Source organism: Anolis carolinensis, chromosome 6 (genome assembly GCF_035594765.1).
Source record: "Anolis carolinensis isolate JA03-04 chromosome 6, rAnoCar3.1.pri, whole genome shotgun sequence".
NCBI classification, from domain to species: Eukaryota; Metazoa; Chordata; class Lepidosauria; order Squamata; family Dactyloidae; genus Anolis; species Anolis carolinensis.
The window spans coordinates 99,525,576-99,550,666 of record NC_085846.1 but is presented as its reverse complement, the minus strand read 5'-3'; the positions used below and the strand labels follow the sequence as shown (position 1 = coordinate 99,550,666).

The 25,091-nt window shown below is 38.2% G+C and overlaps 1 protein-coding gene across 2 annotated transcripts in view; it reads left to right on the top strand.

Moving 5' to 3' along the window:
• Window positions 1-18,413, top strand: part of prtfdc1 (phosphoribosyl transferase domain containing 1) — a 44,612-nt gene extending 26,199 nt beyond the window's left edge. For both annotated transcript variants that reach the window (XM_008112400.3, XM_003222062.4), the window contains 6 exons: window positions 3,056-3,121; window positions 11,232-11,249; window positions 11,686-11,768; window positions 12,650-12,696; window positions 13,640-13,716; window positions 14,926-18,413. In XM_008112400.3, coding sequence (XP_008110607.1) covers window positions 3,056-3,121; window positions 11,232-11,249; window positions 11,686-11,768; window positions 12,650-12,696; window positions 13,640-13,716; window positions 14,926-14,973 — 339 coding nt within the window. In that variant the 3' untranslated portion in view covers window positions 14,974-18,413. The remainder of the gene's footprint in view (window positions 1-3,055; window positions 3,122-11,231; window positions 11,250-11,685; window positions 11,769-12,649; window positions 12,697-13,639; window positions 13,717-14,925) is intronic.
• Window positions 18,414-25,091: the final 6,678 nt, after the last annotated feature.

Below are 25,091 nucleotides of genomic sequence, written 5' to 3'. Positions count from 1 at the left end.
AATGAGAAACAGCAATATGTTAGGTTGAGGTAAGGCAGAAAATCAGAAGAATGTGCAACTTACTGATTTTTATGATATTGTATTTCCAGCTAATGGTATTTCAAAAATTGTATGAGCCCCTTGGCACTGAAGAGATATTCTGTTCATTGCTAAGGAGTAAATATCTCAGTTTTGGGAAAGGCTAAAATTTGAAAAGAGGTAAGAAATTTGGTAAGGACAAGAACTTAAAGATGGTAAATGTCAATATTTAAAACGTGCCTGTATTAAGACTTTTGCTCTGAGTGAAGCGTTGCAGGCAATAGTGTGCTGAAATTTCATTTGCACATCTTCTCATTTCTTTGTAGGCAAATATGTCTTTACTTTGGCTGCAAATTACAAATAATTCATAAAGGGAATTACATAGCAGTTTCCCAGTAGCAGCCAGTTCACAGCTATACAATCCTTAACTTTTCTTATTGGCTAGTATAACTCTGCTTTGAAAGACTCTTGGATTCACTTTTCCAGTTCTTTGCCAGGAACAGAGTTGCTCCTGAAGCCAACAGTTAAAATGCAAAGGAAATGTGCCACAAAGTCATTGAATAGGTTTGTTCTTTTTTTTTTAAAGTAAACAAAGCCCCTTTCACAAATATGCCCATGTGGATAATTCCTTTCAAAAAAAAAAAACCTAGATAAGGAAGACTCTTACATTTGTGATTTTTTCTAAGAGAAATACAAATTGTGTTTTTATTTTATTTTTGATAATGCAATGAGTTCTAGCAGATGTTTTGTTTTCTTCATGCACAAGGAAGTTATTTTATGGTCTAAATCCTATTCTTAGTTCCACCTAGAAGGGAACCATTGAATGAATTAAATTTACTTAAATGTTGACTCATCATTCAAGAACTGACTCAGTTGGGTCTGCTCTAGTGGGAACCCCAGACAATTTTTCTTTGTCATATCCATTGTTTACCAACTATTGTTTGATAGTTACAACCAAGGGTTGTAATGCAAAAAAAAATTTTTTCCAAACTATATGAAGTTTTCACAGAAAAGAGCAAAGAACACCCAAATGCTCCTGTACCAGAAAAAAAATGCTAACAGTGCAGCGCATTCAAAGAAAATAGATATCATGGCAGAACGTTGGTATTTTCTGTTGCATGGTGAATTTCATCCACACAGGTGCTTCACTAGAAAAAATATTCCATGATAAACTTACTAAATAATATTTAATAAATTGTTTTGCTTAATATGAAAAAGCCCACTGAAAGCTGGTGCCAGACTACAATCTCCTATTATCCCTAGCCAGCATGACCATTGACCAGCTTGACTGGAGGTCATATGAGTCATAGCCCAACTGGGAAAAGCTGGTCTTTTGAGTGGGAGACCATTAAGGTTTGATTCTGAGTGATATTACCCTGTAATCTGTAGGTTCCATGATATTAAGGTAAGTTGTGGGCCTATGTTATTTATTTATTATTATTTATTACAATATTTATATCCCGCCCTTCTCACCCAACAGGGGACTCAGGGCGGCTTACAATAAAACAGACATATAAAAACAGTACAATACACTATAAATCAGTTAAAAAATTAACTTACATATAACATTCATAAAATGCATTTATAAAATATAGATAGGCGTGTACAAGTTTAAAAGACTGGATCTGTCAATTGAGTTCCAGTATACATAATAGTAATTAATGCTGCTGATTCTTATTCGAAAGCCTGGCCCCACAACCAAGTTTTTACCTTCCTACGGAAGGATAGGAGGGAGGGAGCCTGCCTGACTTCAATGGGGAGGGCGTTCCATAGGCGGGGAGCCACTACTGAAAAGGCCCTGTCTCTCGTCCCCGCCAGCCGCACCTGTGAGGCTGACGGGACCGCGAGCAGGGCCTCATCCGACGATCTTAAGCTTCGAGGTGGGTCATAGCGGGAGACACGTTCGGACAGATAAGCTGGGCCGGAACCGTTTAGAGCTTTATAGGCTAAAGCCAGCACCTTGAATTGTGCTCGGTAGCTAATCGGCAGCCAGTGGAGCTGACGTAACAGAGGAGTGGTACGCTCCCTGTACGCCGCTCCAGTTATTAACCTGGCAGCCTCCCATTGGACTAACTGAAGCTTCCGAACAGTCTTCAAAGGCAGCCCCATGTAGAGTGCGTTGCAGTAGTCTAAACGGGATGTAACAAGGGCGTGGACCACCGTGGCCAAGTCTGGCTTCCCAAGGTACGGTCGCAGCTGGCGCACAAGTTTTAATTGTGCGAAGGCTCCCCTAGCCACCGCTGAGACCTGGGGCTCCAGGCTCAACGATGAGTCCAGGATCACCCCCAGACTGCGCACCTGCGCCTTCAGGGGGAGTGTGACCCCATCCAGCACAGGCTGTAACCCTATACCCTGTTCGGCCTTCCGACTGACCAGGAGGACCTCTGTCTTGTCTGGATTCAATTTCAATTTGTTGGCCCTCATCCAGTCCGACACAGCGGCCAAGCACCGGTTCAGGACCTGAACAGCCTCCTTAGTGACAGGTGGGAAGGAGTGACAGAGCTGGACATCATCTGCGTACAGATGACACCGGACCCCGAAACTCCTGATGATTAGAATTTTAATCATCGGTGATCTTCATAAACTTCAAAGTGTGGTCACTATCCACTCAAGTTAAACACTTGAAAGTTCTATTTATTACATAAAAGAGAAATAACACACATTTAGCAAACCGGTCTACATTTTCATGCAGTGAAGCTCAATAGGGATAGGAATTTAGACTGATCTCAACACAGGTTAAATGTATTCCTTGGAATTATGTTCTACTGAGGTTAATCCCTAGAAATCTTATTGTTGGGTTTTAGATTATGGCTAAATATGAATTCGGATAGTTATTAACGTTATTAAAATCTATATATCATTAAATCAGGAATACATTTTTTTCATTTGTGAAAGGACAAATATTACATTTTTTTAAAAAAATGTGAAGTTGCCAAACCTAAATTAGAAACAAAAAGATATACTCCTGCAAAACATCAAGGCAGATTTTCACATTTCCTATCATTGAAATACAATGTTGCATATTTTTATTTTCCAGAATGATCAATCCATGCAAGATACGCAAATCATTGGAGGGGATGACTTTTCAAAGCTGTCTGGAAAGGTTTGTAAACTTTTAAATGACATTATGTTGGTATCACTTTGGGAACCCAAGATGTCATTGGTTAAGAAATGGTTCCAGAAGCAGATTTTTTGTTTTGTTTTGTTTTTAAAGAATGCTCATCAGATTTTTAAAAAGTCATTTTTAAATCAATCGGTCTTGAGAATATTACTTTTTTAGACTGCAGTCTACTAAATCCCCCAGCCAGAATAACCACTCTGGAATTGTAATCACAAAAATATGTTTTTGAAACTAAAAAAATGAGCAATGGTTGAAAAAAGTGTACAAGTCTGTGCATGTTCCTGTGGACTTATGGCAACACCATGAATTTTATAGGTATTTACTCTGACATGGATTTGTTCCGATCCTTTCTCAGAAATATAGCCTGCATCACCTGATCTTTGTTGGTGGTCTCCCATCCAAGAACTAACCAGGACTGACTCACCTAAATTCCCAAAATCAGATAGGATCTGGTGCCTTTAGAGTATTTAGACCATTCAAAGGATCTTGCAACCATCTAAGTCAGTAACCTGTGGGTCCCCAGATGGTTTGGCCTACAACTCCCATAAATCTCTGCCAGTTTACCAGTTATTAAGATTTCTGGGAGTTGAAGGCCAAAACATCTGGGGACCCACAGGTTGAGAACCACTGGTTTAAGTAATCATTCACTCAACCTAGTACTGCAAGTGTGTTGGAACTATAACTCTTCATGATTAAAAAAATCATATTGAAGAATAACTGCAAGATGTTTAGACATTCAAACAAGACAAACCACATTTAATGTTTAAATATGGAAGCAAAGACTTCCAAAATCCTTCTCACATCTGTGTTGTTGGAGAACTGGGGAATGAGGAGTGTGTGGGATCAAGGCTTGCCCATATTTGCTCCTTAATGATAAACGGTGGTTTATCATGGTATTTGAATGTAGCAATTGTCCTTTTTGGCTCTAAAATTGCTACATTGATCTTGACAAAGTTAAATCATGGAACTTGTCACTATTTTTAAGTAGTCGTAGTTAATATTTTATTCAAAGCATTTGTAAGCCCGGAAAGCATATGAGATTCCCCACAGACTGATACTTTATTTGAACTTACTCATTTGTAACAAATGGAGATTTGTTCAGGGACAAAATTCTTTCTTTAATCCAGACCTAGTGATATAAAACATTGCTTGAAGAAAGACTTATTTTATTAGGCAGATGATCTGTGTGGGGGAAAAATCATAAGAGCAAGCCTCAGGAAAAATTTGAACAGGATATTAAAATTAATTTCCACTGTAAGAGCAATTATCTTGTGTTATTCCTTGGAATGTAACTAATTAAAAATTTGGGTAATTATGTACGTGCTCTTTGACCAGTTATTACATGTTAATAAATGCCCTTGTTACCAACATCTCTTGAGTTTTTAAAATTACTGAAAAAAGTGTAAGCACATCTTGTTTTTGCACATGTTATCAAAGGTTATAAGGGCAGAACAAGTCACTTACCAGACTGTAGAAGAGCACACACTCTGTGAGCATCGGGTTGCAAATTTAGTCTTTGGAAACTAGCTAGAAGAGGCAGGAAGACTTCTAACTGAGATCGGGATAGCCATTACTTATTGAAGTTATCAATACTGAACTCTAGGGATCGATAACATATCAAAAAGTGTCTTTATGTTAATTGATCCATCAGGCTAATCAGATTGGTTGGGATAGTCTTAAGAATTTTGAAACAAATCAGTTTGATCAGCATGTTCTTGATTTAACGTACAAATAAGGATGTAGTTCTATTCTAGATTTAAATTACTTCAAACTTTTGTGCTTCTCTGAATCACAACTGGAAAAACTTACTTTTTTCAAATTACCATTTCTAGGGACTGTTCTGGCTGAGAGATTTTGAAAGCTGTAGTCCAAAATTGGCTTTTCAGTCTCTACTCTGACTAATGTTGTTGAATTCTTATAGTGTTACAAGGTGATCTGAAGTCTCTCCTTAAACATTATTATGTTGTTTTTTGTTCACAGACAATTATGCCCTAAAATTCAAGTAACAGCTTCTATTCATTTGTTTAGACTGTAATGGGAGGAAGTAGAGAAATTGTTGCCTCGTGACCCCCAATTCGAATAAGGGAGTGGTAATCTCAATGGCAGTCAGCCTTTCAAGATACTTGGAGTGGCTATTACTTTTTTATTATTAAAAACTTCTAAGACCATACCTTGTAACACTAAATTATACATTCAAGTACACATTTCAGTACAGATTTTTTTAAAAACCAGAATCTGCATACGCAAGCAGTAATATTCTTAGGAAAGAACACAGACAAAAAAAATCACAGACTAGAAATAGACTGAACTGTCCATTCCTGTTGCCCACTATGCCAATTTCGTTGCAAAGATGAATTAGCAGTTTCCTGCCAGTGTCCTATTAGATCTGCCTCCTTTTCTAACTGAGGACATCATGGATGTCCTCACAAAGGTTATGTAAATGTACCCATTTTGTTATAAATATCCTCCGTGTTAAATGCAAGCGACCTTTAAGAAATTTGTCACTAACAGAACAGTGGTTATAAACAGTACATGATTATTTTCCTCATTGCTCACAGATTACTTAAATAATCCCAGTTGACAGGATTAGATAAAGCTTGATATGTTTCAGAAAAATCCTTTTCATTTTCGTTTTCTAAAAGAGGCTTACTGCCACCTTTTGAGATATATTAGGAAACAGAAATCCATGTATTAACTGTTCATGTTACCTTTTTCAGATTTGAAAGGCTAATTTTGGAGTACTTGCAGAAAAAATCCCTAAAAACTGACTGCATCAGGAGTAAAAAAAAAAAAAGTTTTCGTTGTCTTACCATGTTGTCTCCAGTTAGTAAATGTATCTACTGCTACATTAACAAGGCTTTTAATGGTGACTTGCTAGAGTTTACAGCAGGGATAGGAAACCTGTAGAGAGTCTTCCAGATATTATTTAAAAGCCACTAACATTATCTCTTCCCATTGCCTGGGATTGTTGAAAGCTGGAGTCCAACCACTGTTAAAATGTGTGAATATAGCAGGGTAGAATTGCAGTAAACAAACAAACAAATAAATGTTCCCCACTCTGATGTACTCAATGTAATCTTTGGTGTATCTGCAGTGTACCAACCAGCTAAATTTAGAGAATAATGGTACATCTAATAGCCGTGGAAGTGTGTATGTAGCAAAACAGTCCATTTGCCTCCTCTTGAATTGTGTTGTTGGTTTTTTCAATACCAGGGTTCCATTGCAGAACATGACTTTCTTCAGCAAAAGCATTCACCAGAGAAGGGGGTATAATCTGTATTGGGATCACGCTGCATGGAGAAGGGCAGTTTAGCTCTTTCATTCCATCCTGTTATTCCACTAAACAACACTTCTTCCCAACACCTCTATCTGTGGAGGTGATTTTTTCCCCATTATATGTCCCCTTCCTTTCGGCTTCTTTTGGTGGAGCACGAACATGGCCGATGCTAACCACAGTAATTGCAATATGCCACTAATAGGTGTAGTTTAACCCTAAGTGTTATTATTAATTGAAATAAGTGTTATTAACCCCCTTCTTCCTTGTTTGCCTAATAAAAAAAAGTGATTTCCAGTATTTTCTTAGAACTTGGATGAGAAACTAAACAACTTGTGAACAGAGTGTTTTGGGCTTAAATTTGTGACATGCTAGTTTCATATGACGCATAGCGATGGGTTGACAGGAAAAGAGGGGAGGAATGTGATATTGAGAGAAATAAAAATATGCAAGAGCACAAACAGACAGTATTAAATGATTTCATAGCACTGCAAATTCTACTCATTTGGAGTTCTGACTCCAAACCTGTCTTTTTGAGTTCTATCTACTGTTGGCTTCAGGTCCTGGTTGACTTTTTCATGGGTTAATGGACTTTAATAGGCAAAGGTCTACCAGCATTTAGGTTCTGATACTTGTGTAAAGATTGCAATTTTTGTTGGAACTGGGTGAGAGAGTACTGGATCTTTCTATCAGCAGGGCAAAAGCTTTGCCACAACTAATTCCACCTCCATCTTCACAGAGGGTGAAATAGAGAAACTAGCTCAGCTTTCTTCTTTGTAAAATTAATTATGTATAATCAAATCCGCTATCTCATGGAGAAGAGAAAGAGAAGAGAAAAATGATTGCTGGTTAGTATTGCAGCTAGGCAGTGGATGTGGAAGAACAATCCATTCCTGACTATAAACATGCAAAGATAATTAACCCTTAACAACCCTAGCCATCTAAACCTGAAAATCATAGTGAAAACACACAATCCTGTTCTGAATACTGTGCATCTTATTTGGGTAGAGAAGTATCCAGTCTTAAACACAACAAAGAGCCTTGTCAGGATTTTTGGGAAGAACCCAAACTCTGCTGCTGCTTTGTGCAGTTGCCCATGAAAAAGGATTTTTGGAAGCTTCATTTTGCTGTTCCTGTGGCTGAAGGAATTCTCTGTTGAAATTATTTCTTCCACATTGAACTCTTCTTGCCTAGCTGGATTGCAGACACGCAGTTGACAGTTTACCTGCCTATCTCCAGCAGATATAATTAGCGTGAATACTTTTCTGCTACAGATGCAAAGAGAATGCCTCCAAACACAAACATAAAGAGAGATTGTTAAGAAATTAAGGATCTGTTTGAGGATATCAGTGACAGTACCTTTATTTACAATATTTATATATCTATCCACAACTATATTAGAACTCAAAGCACTTCACACAGGTGATAAAGCAATTAACTGATGGGACTTGGTTTAGTCATGAGCAACATGTCCCATTCACTTCAAAAAGACCTAAATTCGGTTTAGTCTGACTCTGCCCCGTTGAAAAGTTTAGATTTAATCATGAATGAGAGTAGAAACATTGAAATCAATACGATCAGTAACTTAAATCCATTTACATTTATGATTTACTAAATCTGGATTTTACCAGTAAAGCAAATTAACAGTAAAGTAAAACTTACATGGTCAGATACAATATTCTAGATTTTGAGAGCAGAGAAAAGAGTGATAGTTGTTCCCCATGTTCCATTCATAACTTTCTCTGTGTTTGATTCTTCCTTTCTTCTTAATTTTTAAAAATAATTTTAATATTCTTCACTCCACATAAAAGTTTTGTTGAAGTTCATGATGCCTCTTGTATTTTGTGTTATTTGAGCTTTGAGGATATTCCTTCCATTGTCTGTGGATCTCTAAATTGAACACAGTCCAATGGGTGAAAGCATGTTCATGTCCTCCCAAACAAAGAAAAATGGGCAGGTTCGTAGTAGTGATGCATACAAATTCAACATACTTTGCAGCTCCCTGAGCACAACCTAGAATTGTTAGTGGGCCACATGTTTTGTTTAGACAGACATTTGGCTTTCATTGCTGATTTGTTCAATGTAGTTGTGATTTTTTTTTAATTTGCACATTTAACGTAATTCTGTTTCAACTGGTTAGGTTTTTACAATTTTTTTATCTCTTCACATTTGAGATTCATATCAAGTTACTGTCAATTTATTTTTCCCATTGTGGGATTTATTGTTGTTTTATTCTCTTGGCCATTTCTCATGGAAAATGCATAGCCAAAATCTAACAAATCCTGCAATCATGGTTTGTAATGCTTCCCAGTCTGTGCAAATATGGGGAAATCACTTTAACAGAGAATCATTCATTATCACACAGGTATATGAAAAATGGTCATGATTTCATATTTTGGTTTGTTTGGAACATAATGAACATAATGTTGACACATTTTTAATTTGCTCCCTTGCCCATTTCTGTTCTCATTCAATAAAGAACAGTTTGTTGTCATATCAGAATCAAATCATTTTCATGTCTTTCACTAATGAATTGTTTGCAAGACTAACCAGTGTTTAGAGAAGTTAGGGTTTTTGGACTATTGTTCCCATACTACACAAGATACCATGGCCACTGATCCTGCTGACTAAATATTCTGGACATTGTAATTTTTAAAACTTAACATTTCCAAGTTCTGAAATAGGACAACAATCTCATTTTACAAGGCTCTCTGGACCTTCAGGGTAGCAGGAAGCCCAAATAATGTCAACTGTTGATGAGGTTAAAGTTAAACAGAAGACTTGGAACAATGTTTTCATCGAAGTTAACAAAGGCAATCTGTTGGAAAGCTTTTTAAAACAGGATAATCAAGCTTCTTTATATAATAACTACATAACTCTGCAACATGAACATACCATATTATTACATTTACTGCAGCACAACCAAGAAAGACTACATAGAAATATTGCTGTAGTTTCTAAACATTGCAGAAGAGAAAAGGGGAAAGGGTAACCAGCAGCTAGAGTTTGGAAAAGTGAGACTGGAGGATTATGTGACTTGTAGTCCAAAAACAGTAAAATTTCCAAGCTCTGCCAGTTCCACATGAGCTTATTATTAGCTGAGTTATTTACCATTAGAAAGAAAGCTGAAGTAAATATTATTGACTATCAGCAGAAGGGATTTCTGTGGGAATTACTCTTGCCGCCAATAAAGCATACTGTGTCTCTTAAAAAGTTTTATTAGCTAACCTGCTACCATTTGCTAATATAATTTGCAAAGATGTTGCCTGGTGGCTTGAGTAGTCTCAGCTCTTTACAGATCAGGTGTCACTCTGTAAATTTCTCCATCAGAAAAGATTGTAGGTATGGACAGCACTAAGCTAGATAGCCCCATAGTCTGACTTAGTATAAGACATATATACAGTACCAGTAATTATATGTAGAAGGTGGCAATGGAGATGAAAAAGAATGAGAGAGCACTAGTCACGTTGGCTGTAGGATTCTGGGAACTGTAGTTTGAAAAACTAAGACTTCCATACTTGTGCACATTTGCTGTTGGGTTTAATAAAATTACCAGACTCCAAGCATATATTGAAAATTCTCTTTGCATTATCTAACTCTTGTGCTGTTTAAACAGAATCTCACATTGAGGAATTATTACCATCCTCACTGTAGTGACAGCTAGTTTGGGGGTGACCTGTCTCTTCCCCAGTGTTAACAATGTGTACAATATGGATTTGCTTGTTTGTGTACAATCGTTTTAAGATCCAGGATCTGCCTTCTAGTTAAAGGGCTTCACCCTTGCAAAGTTCCTTGGTCCAATCTGAGGGAATTTTTTATCTTTTATACCAGGGATTCTTAAACTTTTTCCACACATGATCCTTTTCCACCTGAGAAATTTTTGCATGATCCTGGGCATATAGGTATATAAATCAAATAGTTATAAAAACCAAACTTTTATTGCATTTGCAAGGCTTACTAAACAGGTTGTTTTGCCGTTTTAGGAAGTACAACTGAAGGAATTTATGTCGAGTCCACTGTAAACACTTCATATTGTTGCTAATGGATTCGTGTAAATGTAAAGGGGCATTCAGAAACCTTTTATTGTTGCCGAATTTTTCATGACCCCAATTAAGGGGATCCCATTTGGGGTTGGGACCAACAGTTTAATAAAACCCTGCTCTGTACCATAACTCATCTAGCAACTTCCTTGGATCTTCTGTGTAGCACTTTCAGTGATTGGAGACACTTGTAGAAAGGAAAGGCAGCAAGGTGGCTGTCTTCTGCCAACCCAGCTGATTAGCTAGTTCCAACTCAGTGCACTTGCATTTGTGTTAAGACCAAGATTAAAGTCGACTAGGAATTACCTTTAAAACCGTGGTTCTCAACATGTGGGTCTCTTATAAGAAGGACATATCTCATCACATTATAGTGAAGACAAGTCTGGCTGGGAGCTTCAGATGATCGAGTAGAGCAGTGGTTCTCAACCTGTGGGTCCCCAGATGTTTTGGCCTTCAATTCCCAGGAATCCTAACAGCTGATAAACTGGCTCGAATTTCTGGGAGTTGTAGACCAAAGCATCTGGGGACCCACAAGTTGAGAACCACTGGAGTAGAACCAAGAAACTCTTCCCTATCTCTGTGACTTTACTATTTCCCAGATAAAATCTTACTTCTACCTAGAATCAAGACTTTCTTTCCCATCCCAGAACTCACTGGGAAAGTAGGGAAGAGAATTAAGGGGATTGCAGTCTACTGTTGTATATCTTTGCCACATATCCATTGTGTTGTCTAATTAATTCCTTTCTCTCCCTTTTCTTTTAAATTTATTTTGCTTCAGAACGTGTTAATTGTGGAGGTAAGTCTGTATTATCATAGTTGTTGTTGTTGTTGTTGTTAGTTATTGTTGTTGGAAAAGTTACTTGGCTACAGAGTCTTTGTCCTATACAGTGACTTCTCAAAACTCTGACCACAAGAACAGGTTAATATAGATATTTTGTGTTATCTTATAAATGTAGACTAAATATCTCCACAAAGCTGATCTTGAAACTTTAAAAAAAAAAAGCTTGGACTGAAATTAATTTCAATTGAAGGGAAACGTTTTCTATTTATATTTCATAGAACAAAATTTCTTTACTACACTCTGGTGGGTATAACACTGTTGTTTTTTTAAACTGACATTGAAAGGGGAATGGAAGCAACAAGTTTCCAAAGAGATTAGAGTAATGGAGTGATCTTGATGTTATAGAACTTTGCAATTTCTTTGTTACTGTTTCTTCTTATGCTTTACAAAGGATATCATTGGAACTGGAAGGACAATGAGAGCCCTCCTAAATAATATAGAAAAATGCGAGCCTAGAATGGTTAAGGTGGCAAGGTAAGTGTAGTATCTGGGAAAGGAATATAAAAGCAGGATTAAGAATATTCTTTGCATTCGCTTTCAGTACCTAGATCCTTCAGTTGAAAGGATTTCATTAGCAGAACTCAGAAATACTTTTTGTATTATAAAGGGTCTATATTGGAGGATCCAGGTATTACAGAAAAATGGGTTATGTAGTTCCACCCTTACATTAAAACAGATAGAAAACTGTCCCACCAGACTTTTTATGATTCTGTCATTCTTTACCCATGACTGTACTGGTTGTAATTTCTGTGAATTGTAAGCCAAAATCTCTGGAGGGCCCGAAGTTCCTCATCCCTGTACTAGATGTTCAGCATGCTGCCATGAGATTATTTAGGAGAGAAAGGTTCTCCTTAAACCAGGACCATTGCTACATATAGCAAGGTATAGAAGACATTCTTGACAAACCATGGTTTTCGATTTGAGCCTGAGCCCCTTTAGTTAAATTGAGTGAGGTAGATGTTGGGATATACTTTTCTTTAGCTTAGACTTTATAAACTTACTGCCAGAATAGACGGTCCTGGACTAAAAAGATGATCAGCGTGATCAGTGAAGATAGCTTTGTCTGTTCTGAGGTATCTGGCAGGCCCCAATAAGTTGCTGCTGGACAGTGGTTAAAGCAGAGTAAAAAAATTACTTCTTTGAACTATAACTCCCAGAAATTCTCTTGGCTGTGCTAGCTAGATGATCCTGGGCAACATTTCATTACTCTGAAATTAACCTGTCACAGGCCTGGATGGAGGCCGTAGGAAAGTGTGCAAAAATATAAATTTAATGAAGCCAAGAAAATGAGTTATTTGAACAAGTCCAGTTTTTCTTAAAACAACCAAAACATTTTGTTCTTTATTTAATGATAGTTTGCTGCTGAAGAGAACATCTCAACCTGATGGGTACAGACCTGACTGTAAGTGCTCTCGTGCAGATTCTCTTCATTTCCTGACTGGGAAGTAACTAAAATGTTCCATTGTCATGCTTTCGGTCAACAGGCAAGATGCAACAGGTCTAGTCACCAGGGTGTTGTTCAAAAGGGATGCTAAGAATGGTGTTTAAGAAATGAAAGTGCCACCTAGATAAGAATGCTCCATTTATAGCCAGCCCCTCCCTTTGTGCCTCAGTTGCCTTAGCTCTGTTTAAGGGAAACATCTGGAACTAATTAATAAATGTCCACATGATCATTTTAAAGCGTGTTGAAGTTGGTATATTGAGAAGGATCATGAATGTCAATAGTTGTATTTGTAGTGATGTACGTGAGAACTATAGCTGTTAATCTGACATCACCTTTCTGTAGTCCAAATATCTGCATGCAGAAATACGCTACAAGAACAATGCAGAACGCTTGTGGAGAATAGCAACATTATGTAACACTTGTTAATGTCTAGACGTTGTTGCATAATTTCAATATACAATGCACAACTATAATGAACAATATATGGTGTCAGCATTTTGCTCAAGAGGCTTAGACTGTGTTGCAGCTTCACAATGGCTTTAGAAAGAAACATTGTTCAGTTGGGTGTTATCTTGCAACCAAGTGCAAAATTTATGATATAATCTGATACTGTCCAAGTTGGTTGATTAAGGCTGTTGAAAACTCATTAGAGATGCTCACGCCTCCAAATTGTGTTTTGAGTATGAATTACAGAATGAGTGATGACTAGATTCCCTTGCCCACAGTATATCCAAAGTCAATCAGAACTCCCTGATTTCAGATATCTAATTTCAGAGATGACACACACTTCTTTAGCCATAATGAAATGTTCCCATCTAAGAATCCTGAATTAGCAATCATTGGGATTTGGCTATGCAGACTTTCCCAGGTCAGTTAATTCCTTCCTTGTTTTTTCCCCCAGATTATGGATTTGAAATTCCAAATTTATTTGTGGTAGGCTATGCCTTAGACTACAATGAGTACTTCAGAGATCTAAATGTAAGTGACTGCTTTGAATGCTGAAGAATTTTGTTTTATAAACAAGTGACTTGATAATCCAAGTAGTCTCGGTTTTGTTTCTGCTTAGTGTTTGTAACCATAATCATTTCTGTAGTTTCTCTGCTGTGTTTTTCAGTCTGGTTTTGCCTAAGCATATGTACACAGCATTTCATTGGTTATATAATGTGCCAAGACCCTAGAAAATTTACTTCTTTGTAACTACCAGAATCGCTCAGTGAGTGTGGCCACTGGCCAAGCTGGATAAGAAGTTGTGGGGAGTGTATTCCAAAAGTAATGTTTCCAAACTTTTTCATTTAACTCTGGCAGACTAACTACAGTAGAGTCTCACTTATCCAACATAAACAGGCTGGCAGAACGTTGAATAAGCGAAAATGTTGGATAATAAGGAGGGATTAAGGAAAAGCCTATTAAACATCAAAATACGTTATGATTTTACAAATTAAGCACCAAAAACATGTTTTACAACAAATCGACAGAAAAAGCTGTTCAAAACACAGTAACGTTATGTAGTAATTAATGTATTTATGAATTTAGCACCAAAACATTGCAATATATTGAAAATATTGACTACAAAAACATTGGCTACTAACAAATTCACTCTAAATAAAGATAGAATTGCATAAAATGAACTTATAGTAGCAACATTGCCAGAAATTAAATCCATAAAAAGTTAAATCCTTGCTGCCTAGAGAAACAGCTATGGATTGGGGCGGGAGGCAAACTGCGTTGGATAATCCAGAATGTTGGATAAGCGAATGTTGGATAATGAGACTCTACTGTATGTCTCTTTTGTGAAACTGCCTTGAAGGTAGTGTTTTGAATCAGAATCACAGCAGAAGGGGAGGAGAAAGGGTATAACTTAGACTTATGGTTTGAATGTTAAAGGCTTCAAGCTCCATCCCTGGCCTCTCCGGGTAGGGCTGAGAAAGACTTTGGTCTGAAACACTATAGAGTTCATGCCAGTCGGTCAGTGTGGACAATGCTGAGCTGTACAAACCAGGGGCCTGTCTCATTATATGGCAGTACATATTTGTTAAAGTCTTCTTTTTTTTTCAACACTCCCAAGTAATCTATGTTGTCAGTTGTAGGGATTTAGACAAGTCAGCACAACTTTTATTATTGTAGTGCATAATGTGGTTATGTAAATACTGTTATTTGCATTTTATGATTGGTGATATGTTGTTTCAGCACATATGTGTTATCAATAACCACGGGAAAGCCAAATACAGAGTCTAAAGTAGAAGTGGTTGGCTTGAACTGAAAGTCTGGATGGCCCACTTGAAACATCTCTGGAAGAGCTATACAGTTGACATCCATCCCCTCCTGCCTGGACTAATAACTGACATCCTCTTCCCAAGAAGGACTTCCTCAGATTTTGTTATAGTGGCTTCGCTCACATCTATGAACATTCTAGGTTTAACATTCTAGGAGCAAGAGGAAGACAGAGAAGTCCTTATTTTTCTTCAAATAATTATGTTAAAAACACAGAAGGTTGTTTCTTTATCCCATGAACCCACATAATAAGCACGTTTGTGAACTGAGAGTACAACAGCAGTGTTGTCCAAATCCTTCCCAAAGATTCATAGCTTTGTGGGTTCTTTGTAGGACTTGATGCATCCTGATAGTGAAATTTGTTAGCTGTTTCAAATACATTCCAATGCCTTCATTTCAGTATTTCTTCAAAGCCCTATGAAGTAGGTTAGGCTGACTGTTTCAAAGCACCCAGTGAGCTTCATACTGATACCTTTGAACCATTACTTTTTGTTCAGCGAATTAATTATACAATCTGTCCACCAAGACCTTTCACTCAGAAGAAGCAATTCCCAATAAGTATTATCTCACCCAAGGAAGCCATCCAGCAGTTTTTATTTCTCCAAGATTTTTCTCTGTTTCGCTTACTGACTGGACTTTTGAAGCAGATTGTGAACAGATTACATGAAATATGCTTCAGTTTCATCAAGAGTGCACTGGTTTCTACATTCCTCAGTCTCTCATCACTTGCCATAAAATTTAATGCTGCTAGAGACACAAAGAGCCTATTGTAAATGGTCCTTCTGTGATCCCATTTCCTGCCACATCGAGCCCATGAAGTAAGATGGGCTGACCAATAGAGATCCAACCATTGAGCATCATTTGAGAGCGGAATTAAACCCAGATCTCCCTGGTCCAGCATTCTGAATACTGTAACCTGAGATTTGAACCCAGGTGTCCCCAGTCCTAGTCCAAGCTACCTGTTTTTCTTCTGTCCATTCTTTGCTTCTACTCATGCTTTCCTGAAACAAGTGATAGTGTTTTTTAGGAAGCCACTCTTCACAAATCTTTGCCAACATTTAATTTAATCATTCAAGGGGAGATGATGATGGGCATTTTCAGTTGTATATATTAAAGTCACTTTTATTTGGAATTAACACAATGCCAGCTAAGTTTGGGCTCCTAACGCGCACCTTTCATTAGTGTATAACATAAGAAAACCATAGATTTGACATACTCAAAATTCAAACTTTTACAAGAATGCATATTTTCGTGAGTAAAATCTATCAAGCACACTAGTTTGATACATTGTGTCTCTCCCTTAATCTTGTTTTTCAAAAGCAATAATAAATGGGCAAGGGATAGAGAAAAATCAGAAGTCAGAAGAGTTATTTATTTGGATTGTAGAACCAGTGGCCCTGCTGGCTTTAGGATTCTCAGAGTTGTACTCCAGAAAATGTCTGTTTCAAGTTCTGACAAAAATATATTTTGCTGTAAAGATGGGAGATAATTTATGGCAAAAATGAAACAGCAAGGAAAGCATCTTAAATATTGCTGACTTGGGAAGCTTCCTGTTTTCTTTGCCACCATCTGCAAGATAATTTTGCCTCATTTACCTTCTGAACTGATTTGAATAAGGTCATTATGTGCTATATACAAACTGCTCTCAATAACTTCCTGAAGGAAGCCAGTGGGAAAAACAAAATGAAAAATCTAATGCAAGTGGCTTTTTTCTTAACAGCATGGGGTCCATTGTTGTTAGGTAGTAGTTTCCTTACATCAAAACAGCAAGAAGGCTTTGCTGTATTACAGATTTCTTATGATCTGCACACACACACACTTTTCAGCATATATTTGCACATCCCATAGAAACTGTTATAGTATAAACAAGGGCTTTGGGGGAAAATATGCTGTAAACATTTCCTGTAGGCAGATCTAAACATTTCCTGTGTGGCAGTGCTGCAGCTTATACATTGTTTTCTTATTAAGAAAATAACCTACAGTAGTCATAAACTTATTATAATTACTTTATTAATTGTCCTCACACACATGCATATTTTTATTGGTTGGGAGGAATTATTGTTCTGTAATTCAGACAGTTGTTTAATTGAGGAGAACGGCTGTTCTTGAAACATGGTTCTTCAAAAATTTTGCTTCCAAACGAATTGGCCATAGTAAACAAATAAATATATATCTAACATTTTAAATAGATGGTCATTTTTTTCTTTGCTTAGACTGATATTAAAGACAGTAATAGGGTAATCATGTGTACATCTATTCAGGAACAAATCGAAATGAGTTCATAAGGCTTTACTTTGAGACAAGTATGAATAGTATTTCAGGCTGAATTTCCCTTATTGGACTTGGTAAAATGTACGCAGGCTACCTATTGGATAACTACAGTGATCGGTCCAGATAACAGGAGAGTTTCATTTTTTGAAACATGTTTATTTGCTCCTTCATCTCACCAGTCCTCTAGTCAATTCTAGATGAAACCTAAAGGCATCACATCTTGTTGGTCTGTGGTTTCAAGTCATTTCCAACTTATACCAACCCTATGGTGGACCTATCACAGTTTTCTTGGCAAGATTTATTCCGATGAGATGTGCCTTTCCCTTTCTCTGAAGCTGAAAAAGCGTGTTGCCCAAGGTCACCCTGATCTCCAGAATCTGATTCCAGTCCTCAAACCATTGCACCATATGGGCCCATCACAGTACCTAAAAGAGACTCATTTGAATGCCTTCTAGGATCTCTTTCATTCAATTTTAAGGATATAAAAACATTTGTTTTGGAATCTGATTGATGAATCCCAACTAAAATAGATCAGTCAAATCAGTTGTCAAGTAATGAATCAATACAAAGGTACATCATGCCACTTCCAGATTTTGGGCAGATTTTCAGCTGTTTTGAGAGTTTGAGAAGTAGTGGGGAAGAGTGGAAAGCTAGCCTGTTTTCAGTCAGACGATAGAGTATCCTGTTGGCCCTTTATACATTGTTCACTCATCACCCTTGACCAATTGCCATGCTGGGGTTGATGAGAGATGGAGTTAAGCTACGTCTGAAGAACCAGAAGTCCCCACACCAATCTATAATGAAATAAGTTTGGATGGCTGTCTTCATTATTGCAAAATGTTGTATAACTTTATGATTTCTTTGAAACGTGTTGTGAGATTCAATAGAGCCTAATTTGAGCATCTGCTGCCTCTTGCCATAATCCACTCCTAGCCTTTCCCTCTTCCTCCTTTATTTGTTTACCATCTAGCCTGATGAAGAACTCTGGAGAATATGGAAGGCTGCTCAAAAATAACAATGACATTTTTGTTGGCTCAGTAAAAATATTCATCTGATCGGAAACTGGAACTTTTCTTATCACCAACTTGGACTGCCTTTGCTTTTTATAATGATTAAAGAGCCTTTTATCTGTTTGCTTGTAGGCTTCTTTTGTTTTTCTTTTTTGTTTGTAGCATTACATGTATTGGAAAAAAGTTGTATCAGACAGTATTTTTAATAAGTAAAAAAATAAAATGCAGTAACCCCATCAACAATTAAAATCATAATTGTTCTACATTCCCCTTCTCTTCTTGAAGTATTTGAATAACCGTTTTCTATGGCCCACTAAATAGTTCATTACCAGAGCCAGTAAGTTCTTTCTTCAGTTGTGGTTGTACCCCATGATTAATGAACTGGGGGCGGGGGATGAAGAAGAAAAATTCAGTGCAATAACATCTGGTAGATTATATAAGGCAAGAGGATGTTCTTCATAAACTGCTATGGACAACATGTTTCCATCAGTCATCCATGTTTCCCTGTTTTCCTCCTTTGTTTTGGCATCCTTCCACACCCCGCCTCCGAAAGATTAAAGCAGAAATGTTACGTGTAGCAAGGTGACATCAACATTTTGGATTGATCACTTTGTGCAATTAATTCAGCTCATTCATCCTTCAGTTGGTCTAATCCCAAAACTATCTGGAAGCTGGTGCCTGATGATGTCAAAATAAACACAGCCCCAAACAGCTATGCATATAACCAGATTAGTGGCTGTGTTTTAAATTGGAACATCTGAACTATTGAGCTGAAAGTAGCTTCAAAATGTTTATGGTTTCCACTAAGATAAATGTTTGTTTTTGCCACAGACTGTTGTGCTTCCCTTAACATGTTCAGGCTCATTTGATTTTTTACTGTTAAGCAGCATCAGCCTTGATTTGTGCTTGGATGGGATGCCAATGTGAATACATGACATCTTCATGTAAGATCAAGAAATAATGCTGCCTGAGAGAGTTGGGAGTTGCTGCCAGTCTGGTTTTACAGTACTGGGCTAGATGGAGTGATTCTCTATAAGGAATCTTCCTTTGTATTCCCCTGTCCCTATTGTTGTTATTGGCAATACTATATAAACAATAGTCAGCCCTCCAAATGTACAGGTTTGGCTTTTGCAGAGTTGATCATTCATGCATTTAGTTAAAATGTTCTCTCTAGGTCCTCCAGTGCAATTTTATGTTCATCTTCCAGTGGAAGTTAACCATAGACTTGTGTTAGAGGTCCTAGAAATTTCTAGAGGTGTGTTATTTCAGATAAAAAGGCTATTTTAATTCATGGCTTTTCATTTTGACTGTGGTCCTGTGCCCTTAAACCCCAGTGAATGTGGAGGGATTACTGTATCATTCAGCTATCAATCCACATTTATCCTTGTATCCACTTTGCCTGTAAGGAGCCCTCAAGGCAGCCGAGATTATTTTCTGCTCTCAAGGTAAGTAATGACAAATGATCACCATGGCTCAGTGAGAACTTCACCTGATCACCCAGAAGCTACACCAACACACTAGCCTTGTCTTCCCCAGCTGGTGCCCTAAAGGTATATAGGACTACAAATCTCATAATTCCTGGCTAGTAGAACCAATACTAGCTGGAGAAGATGGGGCTCATAGCCCAAGGCATCAGCCATATTCAAGAATGCTGCTCTAGGGGTAATGCCTCACTGAATCTCAGGAAGCATTCAGTGCTGTGCAGAATTACACAAATTATTACATTCTTGCTACTAAAGATTTTAACTGTGTTTTAACCTTTTGGTGGTGAAGAAGGTGTGATTGCAAGTCTAGTGAAAGCTGTGGATCTCCCATTCAGAAGAATGCATATAAAATACATGTATATCAAATGTTATATACTTTATTAAATAACTGGAAATTGATTTCATTCACATAGTCTAGAATTAAAAACAACAAACACTAAATGCCTATCTCAAAAACTCATTTTCTCAATTAGTTCATCCACGGCAGCTGGTGGGCCCTGGGTCAATATAGGAGGATTTTTGTGTGTGTGTGTGTGTGTGTCAGGAGCAACTTGAGTCGCTTCTGGAGTTCCAAAGTTGGGGGGCCACCATTTAGAAGGCCCTCTCCCTCATGCCCACCAACCATGCTTGTGACGGTGAGAGCGAGAGAAGTGCCTCATTGGCAGATCTTACCACCCGCACTGGTTCATAGTGGGAGATGTGGTCACGAATATAGGCAGGACCTGAACTGTAATATGATAGAGTCTGCTCCAAGTTATTGTTACAAAGTCTGAACGTTAAAAGAGCTAGCCATAGAGTTGAGACTACTTCAGGGGAGATGCCCCCACTGATTCCAAGCTCTGTTTTTAACCTAATCCAGGGACACTGAACAGACAAAATAAGGTAATGTCTTGTATCTGTGGGAGGGAGACATTGGGTCTGATGTGTGAGCATCCCTTCCTTGTAATCAAAGAGGCAGAGAGTTGAAATGCTGGTGCCTCCCAATCTTGCTTATTCAATGGAACTGGACTACAGAACAGCTATTGGGTCTCTTGCCAGCTTGACAGACAAAAGGAAAGAAAGTGGATAGATATTTAATTTTCATTATTTTTGAAAATGGGACTTCTGGTTTGTTTCCAGATTGAGCAGAATGGAGCGGTTTGTTGGCTTGCTGAACACACAGCAAAGAACTCCTTGTACCTACCAGCATGCCTAAATGTTTTGTTCCCTGAGTGTAAAATACAGATCTGTTAACAAAGAAGGGCATGGACAACCAACACATTTTGCTCCCGGATACAAAGGGCAAAAAGACCCTCTGCCCCATTCCACATTAAAATGCTGAGAAATACCTCGATGGCTAGGTGAATACGGGAATCTTTAATCACATGAGAACAGCAGTCTGGTAGGGGAAATAAGCTAGGCAGCATGACACATACAACCAAGAGAGAAGAATGGATAAACTACAGAATTATAATACTGTACTTTATTTATAACCTGCCCTATCTCCCCGAGGGGACTCGTGTCAATTCTGTTCCAGCATCCCTACTTGAAGTCCTATCCTCATTCTGGGTAATGGTAAGTCTTTTTTTCCCTTTATTAGAATACTTCTTTGCCTATCAACAAGCAGATGAGCTTGAGCGGTGGGTTCTTGGGGGGCAGGGGGGTAAGTGGATATGGGTTCGTTAAAAATGATAATTGTACATTATTAATAGCTATTATATGATTTCCATTTGATTGATGTATAATGTTTTGTTAAAAATGTTTCTATATATGCATTTTCCTTTTCTTTTTTCATATACTACTAATAATAATAACAACAACAACTTCCGAATCCAGACTGACAAAGTTCTGGAACACAACACACCAGACATCACAGTTGTGGAAAAGAAAAAGGTTTGGATCATTGATGTTGCCATCCCAGGTGACAGTCGCATTGACGAAAAACAACAGGAAAAACTCAGCCGCTATCAGGACCTCAAGATTGAACTTCAAAGACTCTGGCAGAAACCAGTGCAGGTGATCGGCACATTGGGGGCCGTGCCAAAAGATCTCAGTTGGCATTTGGAAACAATAGGCATTGACAAAAATACGATCTGCCAACTGCAAAAGGCCACCCTGCTGGGATCTGCGCGCATCATCCGAAAATACATCATACAGTCCTAGACACTTGGGAAGTGTTTGACTTGTGATTTTGTGATATGAAATCCAGCATGTCTATCTTGTTTGCTGTGTCATAAAATAATAATAATAATAATAATAATAATAATAATAATAATAATAATAGACAAGCCGATGAGCCTTCTTCAAAATCAGCAGCACATAAGCCTAAATCCAGCAGTTCCCATGTTGTCATGTGGCTGGCATGACTCCATGGAGCGCTGTTACCTTCCCGCTAGAGCGGTACCTATTGATCTATTCACATTTGCATGTTTTCAAACTGCTAGGTTGGCAGAAGCTGGGGATAACAGCAGGCGCTCACTCCTCTCCCTGGATTCAAACATGTTCAGCAGCTCAGCAGTTTAACCCGCTGCAGCACCGGCAGTTAAATGAGTTTTAATTAATATTAAAATGAATATTTTAATTTTCATGGGCAGATGAGAGTGTGTTGTTGATGCATTGGTGTATTCAACTATTTAATACACCAAATTTTAACAAGAATAATGCAGTTGCAAAAATCCATTTGTTTGAGGAACAGATGACCCATAGAACAATTAAACAATCTGGTCCTTTATTGCTATAAATTCACAGCACCTATCAATTGCATGTTGCAAATAAAAATACCAAACATTCTGGCAACTGAGAGTGGATTTGTTTTGCACTTCATGCCGCGTAATATGTTGGCCTGGCCCTGATCATTAACCTGAGCCCTGAAGTGTCCAGAAGTGATATTTGGCAGTGCTAATGAAACCTTGGACTGAATGAATAGAGAATGGTTTGGGTGTTTGTTTTCCAATCCCATTTGGAACCTGGTAGCAAAGAGATCTCCCCTAACAAAGAACTCACTTATTTTGTTCATTTATCCCCCATGTTACTCCCTTCTGTGTATCAAATGTAATTGATAAACACAAAAGCAATCAGGTTTTATTCAGAAGAGAGATAGGAATGGTTCAGGATGCATGACCAGGAAGGCTGAGCTGGCATAATGAGATGAATATGGACAAAGGAAAATGTATCAGAGGCTGCATATCTGGGGGGAAAGATTCCTGACCGGAAGGACTACTAGACTGTGAATTAATTTCCCAGGGGAAACGGTTGGGAATCCATAGCTTGGCTCATTTCAATGAGACAAGACAAAGCAGTAGAGAAGAGAGAGAAAGGAGCGTTTACCTCATCCGACTCCTTTTTTTCCCCTTGAGCAGCCTTGGAGTGATTGGGCCCAGGTCAGAAAGGAGGGCAGCAGAGTGAGATGATGTAAATGCTCCTTTCAATCACCATTTCTGGTTTCTTCTGTAATGAAATAATACTCCTTCTTCAGAGCCGGTTCAAAACAGCGACCGCCAAACCTACAGCTGCAAAAGGGTTCATCCCTTGGGGAAAGGTTGAAATGCTAATACGATGCTTGCTGATCAAGCTGCAGCACTCTGTGTTCTCAGAGTGGAAATGCTTCATGTCGATTGATAGCAACTTGGTGGAAATAATCTGAAGCCACAAAAGGAATCAGAGACGGCCTCATGGTACACAGGCTACTGTGGGTCACAGCACATTGTGCACCTGCTATGGAAACCCAAAGGCACTGAACTTCCCAAGTCACTTTCTCCAAAATGGCAGCCTGTACATTTAATTTTTTTTAAAGCAAAATTGGTAAATTGCTTCTTTGGCCAGCAAGCAATAGCTAAGAAGCAGACAGACTGCAATAAAAAACAAAACAAAAGAGAATGTAATATTTAATTGAATTTGGCTGTACACTATTGAGAAAAAATTAGCTCATCTTGGAATCTTAACAAAGCTGCCACTCTATAATAATGAGCTTCGGAGGTGTTCTGGGGTGAACTTCGTTTATCAGACCTAATGCCAACACAGCTTAAAAATTCTTGATGGACTGCTGTAGAATCCCTAAGGAGTGCACTTACAGAGCATAGTCTGGGCAAATTGGTGAAGCATTACAGCTCAAATAACAAATTATCTTTGAGCGAATTTGTATGACACTCCCCTGAGTTGAGATTCCTTTCTCAAGACATGGATTGGGCTTGGATTGTTTGTTTTGAGGTTCTGTCACCATAAATTGAATGTGTACAATAGGAAGGTGTTATGTAAGTAAACTGGATAAATTTTTGACTGGATTTTATTAGTCTTATTAACCAGAGCAGTGACTGGGGTGTTTTAATTGCTTTTATACAACATAATCACACCTTGCATTGTTACACGGTTGTGAGCCACTCCAAGTCCCCTCGAGGAGATGGAGCAGGATACAAATAAAGTTGATGATGATGATGATTATTATTATTATTATTATTATGTATCACACAAGTTAATCAAACACTGGTTAACAGGCTCCTGACTGTCTTCACGTTTGTCCACTTCCAGTGAGTATTGAAAGTTATACTGGGTCAGTTTGGCTTTGCCCTTCTTCAGAAAAGTTGGGGGCTGCTCCAGAGTTTCCTTGAAGTTTTGGGGCAGATGGACACTGCTGCCATCCCTTTTCCCTGCACTCATCCAAGCGAGAAAAGGGAGGTGGATCAAGCTCATGCCATCACCATGCCATGCAGAAATACCCAATCAAAGCACTTCCAAAAGATGTCCATCCACCATCACTTTAGAGACCTCCAGAAAAGGAGACTCCATGAAACTCCTCTGTTGACTAGCTCTTGATGTCAGGATTTTCTTTCTAAAGTTTAGATGGAGTCACTGGAGCAGCAGAAAAACAGCCTCCTCTATCTTCAATATGACATCTCTCCTCAATATTACATCCTTTTAAAAGGTGAAGTCAGGTCTTACTCATTGTAGGCAATCTCACCAGTGGAAACCATCTCCAGTACTTGGCATTCATTTCTCCACAATCTCTTTTCATGTCCCTATGACCATTATTTTGCAATTCAGGTCTGCTTTTCATAGGTAATGACTTGTTATGTCTCTTGATTGTCATCTAATCAGATTATTTCCTCCTAACTACCTATGTTATATTTTTAATTTCTCCTCCCCAATACACACAGAGAGTCCAGATTAAAGGTCTCTGAAATGTTCACATTGCAAAACCTCTTGTCACTTTAAAGTCAACAATCAGCTGGAAGTCATGCTTCTTTCATTACATTTGGCATTCAAAGCTGGAGTTTCTAGCAGGGCCTCCACCCTACAGCTGCATCTCATCAGCAATCTACTTCAATTCATGGAGCTGGCCAGG